This window comes from Phoenix dactylifera, chromosome 7 (assembly GCF_051530095.1).
Source record: "Phoenix dactylifera cultivar Ajwa chromosome 7, Ajwa_hap1_PhDact_Kaust_v1.1, whole genome shotgun sequence".
Taxonomy (NCBI): Eukaryota; Viridiplantae; Streptophyta; class Magnoliopsida; order Arecales; family Arecaceae; genus Phoenix; species Phoenix dactylifera.
In genome coordinates this window covers 26,875,120-26,880,837 of record NC_143196.1, presented here as the reverse complement: position 1 = coordinate 26,880,837, position 5,718 = coordinate 26,875,120, and the positions used below count along the sequence as shown (strand labels likewise).

The window sequence follows — 5,718 nt, the reverse complement described above, 5'->3', positions numbered from 1 at the left end:
ATAGGCGATAAAGCGTCTTATATTAGTGACGTTTATTTGCGTCGCTAATTAACGGTACAAATAAGCGCCGCTAAAGTATGTTTTAACGATGCTTTAAAGCATCGTAAGTGTAAATTATTTAGTTTAAAAAAATATTTAAAAAATTTAAAACTCTATATACAAATATATACACATAATGCATACATAACATAAGACAGATATAAATGTACAAGAAAGAAATCTTCAAAAATATTTTACAATCCAGATATAGTTCTTGATCACAATCTTTTATCAAGTTGTGATACTGAGCTGTCTCATTATTAGATGAATGTATAGGTTTCTCAACATGCATAAAATTAGTAAATATGTGCTCATCATTTATTGTATCTACTTCTTGTTCTCCAATAAAATTTGTTAAATTTTGAATACTATGTTCAAGAGCATTTCTAAGTAAGCTCTTTATATCATCTTCTCCTACAAATTTTTTTTTCGTGTTACTAGATCCAAAACTAGAGATATGTTCTATATAAAAAGGATGGTTACATGAAGACGAAAATAAGGACTCTCCACGAAATACTCATTCAGTATATTAATTTCTTTAAAGATTCATTCTACACCAAATGTTCTTCAATAATTTTTAGAACAAGAAAAAAGAATTAACATATTTTTGACATGGACATAAAATTTTTCCATTTATATTAGCTTTCTCAATAACAAATTTAATAAAATTTTAAACTTTATCCAAATATTTTTTGATGGATCTCAACTTATTTATCCAACCTTTATTCATTCTATTAGAATACTGATTGAATTGCAAGTTATCTAAAAAAAATAAATAAAATTAGATACTAAGTGAGAAAATGGAGAAAAAGGAATATACAAATTCACCAAATATACAAACCATTGACATCACCAAGACATGGTGTGCACACTTTATATGATGAAATTTAGTAGACTTTATTCCCTCACTTAATCTTTGCTCTTATAGCTTCGACCATATGCCAAAAAGCCTCTATTCCATGGTATAAGTCCTATCTCTACACAACACAAGATATAAGCAACCAAAATTTAATCTCTCTCTCTCTCTCCCCCACACATATAGAGATTGATATTGAAGATAGCATTTGCATGAAGTTTATCTATTTGTTTCTTTTATTCTCTTTATGAAGGCTCCCAAAAGCTATGATGCATTCTGTCATGGACCTAGCTAATGTGTATCTGAATTAGTGTGTGTCAAAGGCTGACCAAAGGAGCAAAGGGGTTCATTATTGGATTTGAACATAAATTAATTATAAGGTTATTATAGATTGGGATATAATCTTAGAGATCAAATTAAATAAGTCTGAAATCAAACAACTCTAGAATTTGGAAGGCTCCTGATGATGCTTGTAGAAAAGCATCGGTAAATCATCTCTGACGCTTATGTGTCATCTAATTTTTGGCTTCCAACGATGCTTACCAAAAAACGTCGGGATAACTACTTCTTCCACTTTCAACGCTTTTAAGTATTGTAATATATCAGCGCTAGTAAAAAGCATTGATAAATTTTGGCACAGTAGCCAAATTACTAACCCTTCTTTCTACTATAAGCTGATTACAGTCAGGAATTTCTAGTTTTCAAGATCTATATACCTTGCCTAGTAGCTTGCTCTGCTTTCTCCGGCCATGTGTCATCTTTGGATAGAATCTTTATTCTGTAATCAAAAATCCACAAACACTCGTATAGAATCTTTGGATAACGCTTTCCGGCTATGCACTGGGTCAATAATGGCTACTTATACAAGACCAAAAAATCCACATAACATCTTCTGGCTAGCTTTTTTAGAAAGGTCTTGATTTGTTACACTATACATTGGATCTTTTGGCTAGTCTTTTATACCAATCGATTCGGCTAGATTAATCAAATCTTTCAGTTTTTATTGCACAATGATGATCTGCAATAAGAATATTAGAATGAGCAGATAAGATACTTGATTGCTGAACTTTAGAAGAGCACACACAACCACAAAAGCTTGGTGCATAGGTTACCAAGTTGCATTATTCCCCTCTCACAATGCACCATTGCACCAATATAACTAAACTATCCAGTCCTCATGATCATGAACTGGTTCAGGTCCTTGGCTAATCTTTCCATGTTTTCATAAGAAGATCCACCTTGTCTAGTAGCTTGCTCTGCCCTCTCTTTCCATTTCATGGCATTCTTCCTCATCTCCTTACCTCTCTCTCCTTCCATTACTTCCCTCACCGTACCCATAACTTGCTCCCGCTTCACTTCTTGGTCAATCTCCACGCCTATTTCCCACTCCTTGTCAGCATATCTGCAATTAGTGTATTGGTCTGCGAAGTTTGGCCAGCATATCATTGGTACACCACCACACACACTCTCCATGGTCGAATTCCAACCGCTATGCGTCAGAAAGCAACCAATAGCAGGATGAGAGAGCACTTCTTCTTGCGGACACCAACTAGTGAGGAAGCTCCTGTCCTCGGTTTTTATGATGAATTCCTTCGGCAGTGCCTCAAGTCCACCAGCAACAAGATCAGGTCTGATGATGCACATGAAGGGATGATTGCTATCCGCAACTCCCCATGCAAACTCCATCAGCTGCTCGACCGTCATGGTCGTGAGGCTTCCGAAGTTCACGTAGACGACGGAAGCAGCTCTCTGAGTGTCCAACCACTGGAGGCAGCCATGATTTTCTTCCCAAAGGCTTAAGCGCACTGAATTCCATTGGTTTTCGGTCGTCTGATTGAGTAGTGCTGACAAAGGCCCTACGGTGTACATCCGAGGGAACATACGTTTCAAAGCATCCAAGACATTGCACTCCATGCGATCGAATGTGTTGAGGATGAGACCCCAAGCTCTGAATGTGTTATTTGTCTCCTCCATCTCGGTCTTGAGGAGAGAATCATCAGGATCGGTTGTTCTAAGGAAACTAGTCAGGTCTCTCAGACGAATATCTTTCATCCCGGGGATCCAATCTATTACCGTGTCGAGGTAGCCGTTTGTCAAGCAACGCTCATCTACACAAAACAAGGGGACTAATCATGCCATGGCATTATAATCACGCCAGAGGGCCCATCCAGACAGATAATTTTAAAACAAAAGAAAGATTTATACTTCTTTTCTTAAGAAATCCATTAATTTGTGCGAGACCAGAGTATTTGGCTAGCGCTCGAAATGGATACATATTAATTTGTATCCATGTTTTTTTTATGAATACAAATATAGATTTTGATATTAAATGAATATCAAAATTAGTATCCATATATATTTGTTCGGAATGGTACATCTATGAATCAAATATTAAGCATGTATATCTATATTTTTTTTGAAGGATATGGATGCAAGTGTAATATTACTTATATCCATATGAAAATATGGATGTAAGTTGCATATTATTTAGCAAATTCAATAATAAAAACTAACATTAATTATATAATTAAAAAAAAGATCGGAACGGAATTCATACGAACATTGCACATAACATATAGGTAACTAAAGATCTGTAGCATCATTCTTAAACCTGCATATATAGAGATCAGCCGAGTCAAAGGTCTACATCATTTTGGTCTAACCATGTTTCCATTAAAAATATCATAAAGAGGAAACATAGTTATTTATTTTTATTTTTATCCAAGAGAGAAGGATTTATTTTATTATAAAAATAATAATTAAAATATAAAATATCACAATGTATATTATGATTATTTAATAGCTTATATTTATATATATATGAATAAGTAAAATAAACTACATATATACGTAAAAATTAATATTTTAAATTGGTGATGGATTGCTTATCATGGAAGTGAAAGGCCACTTGCTGGATTCTCAATATAATATAAAATATAAATTTGGATTTGAGCAAGATTTATAAGTAAATATCTGAATATGTTTGCAGATTAGATTGAATATCAAAATTTCTATCTAAATCCGATCCAAATCAGATATGAAAATTGATAGCCGGATTTTATCCGACTTATTTTCATCCCTAGATTTGGAGACCCTATCATCGGCGCATTAATATATAGAAGTCAAATGGTACAACAAATATGAAACATGGAAAGCAAAGGAAAATAAAGTCTAAGCTTTTTTATCCCTCCATTTACATGATCTAAAAACAAGCAAACCAATCAACCGCTTAGATATATCCCTACTACAAATATAAATATTTTTAAGAAAAATGCAAATAAAAAACGTAGGAAAAATATAGAAATATTCAAGGCAAAGTAGGTACCTTCGAGTGGCGTATATCCTCTTTTAATGAGCTCTCCTAAGTGAATGGAGCCCATGAAACCACAAGCGCTCGTTGTGCAGAACACCAGCGCAGGGACGCCCAATTTCTCAGCCACGTCCAGAGAAAAGCTCATGAGTCCATTGAGTATAATGCAAGTGACTGGGGGCACATCCGATGAGTCGTTGAGCTTCACAAGCAGCTCTTCAAGAGCAGCAGCACAGCTCTTCTGGGTTGAGGGGCACAGTTTGAGGACTTGCTGTGGGTTTTCCTGGTCAGAAGGTGAGAGACTACCAGGTATGGTTTCGAATCGGAAGCCTTCATCGGATCCCTTGAGAGCGTTGGGCCCTTCATTCCTCAGAATGCGCTCGCGGCTGAACTCAGTGTTGATGAAGGTGACGCAGCAGCCTTTGAAATGAAGCAGCTTGGCTAGCTTCAGCATGGGGTTTATGTGGCCTGAACCAGGGTAAGGGATGATGACTGCATGAGGCCTCATTGTTGAAAGGCTTCACTTTGTTAAGATGGAAGTGCTGCTCTCTTCACTGTTCTTGCGCCCGTTGGAACTTATGATTGGAAACTTGCCGCTATATGTATACTTGGGACTAGAAATTTGGCATGTGAATTCACATGGTTCAACTTGCGAGATGAGCATAACATGATCAATTTTAATTCTGTTGGGAGGAATAAGATTTTTTCCCAAATGACATAAATGCCCCTAAGAAGCCGTACAACTTCCGACTCCGGACGGCCGAAGTCGGCGTCCGACTTCGGAACGCCCGACCTCGAGACCTCCGACCTAAGAAAAACCCCGATGTTCGAGGTCTACTCTTGTCAGCCACCTACTACGGCCGTGCGCCTCAGAGGTCTGGCCGAGGACCATACCCTGACGCCCCTCTGGCATTTATTGCGCATGGTCGCTGTAACCCTCCGGCTTACTCCACAATAAATGCGGATCTCCGGCTTACTCCACAATAAATGCGGATCTCCGGCTTACTCCACAATAAATGCGGATCTCCGGCTTACTCCACAATAAATGCGGATCTCCAGCTTACTCCACCATAAATGCGCATGGCTCCTGTCATCTACGGACTCTCAGCTCTCCACGGCAAATCAGCCCAGCAGAGTCTAGTCAACTATGATAAGTCTCCGATCTCGGCCATACCTCCGACACCAATGCAATAATTCGTCTGACAGCGTGCTAGTTCGGGTTATACGACGCCCTCACCGCCGACATCAGAGCAATGATTCGCCTGACCATGCGCCGACCTGAACAACATGCCGAGCCGTACAACGGCCTCGCCCTGTTACATCGCAGGTAAACCGACCCCCGCCTATAAGAGGGAGCCTTGGCCTCTCAGGAGTGGGGGGGGAAGATGGATACACTCTACAGACATTATTTATCTCCCTTTCTGCACTATTTGCCCCCTCCCTGACTTGAGCGTCGGAGGGCCGGCGCCAAAAAATCCGGCCACCGGTTCGTGTGCAGGCACCCGGACGGAGG

General features: G+C 38.6%; 1 protein-coding gene across 1 annotated transcript; it reads right to left on the bottom strand.

Moving 5' to 3' along the window:
- Positions 1-1,483: 1,483 nt before the first annotated feature.
- On the bottom strand, positions 1,484-4,895 carry LOC103722409 (7-deoxyloganetin glucosyltransferase-like). Its single transcript, XM_008812961.5, has 2 exons — positions 4,221-4,895; positions 1,484-3,003 (listed from the first exon to the last, which is right to left on the bottom strand). Exons 1-2 carry the CDS (start codon positions 4,711-4,713, stop codon positions 2,060-2,062), a joined length of 1,437 nt encoding a protein of 478 aa, XP_008811183.4. The 5' UTR covers positions 4,714-4,895; the 3' UTR covers positions 1,484-2,059.
- Positions 4,896-5,718: the final 823 nt, after the last annotated feature.

Coding starts and splice junctions, on each gene's coding strand:
- LOC103722409 (XM_008812961.5), bottom strand. CDS start 4,713: ATGAGGCCTCATGCAGTCATCATCCCTTACCCTGGTTCAGGCCACATA. Junction 3,004..4,220: donor AGGATATACGCCACTCGAAG/GTACCTACTTTG, acceptor TGTTTTGTGTAG/ATGAGCGTTGCTTGACAAAC.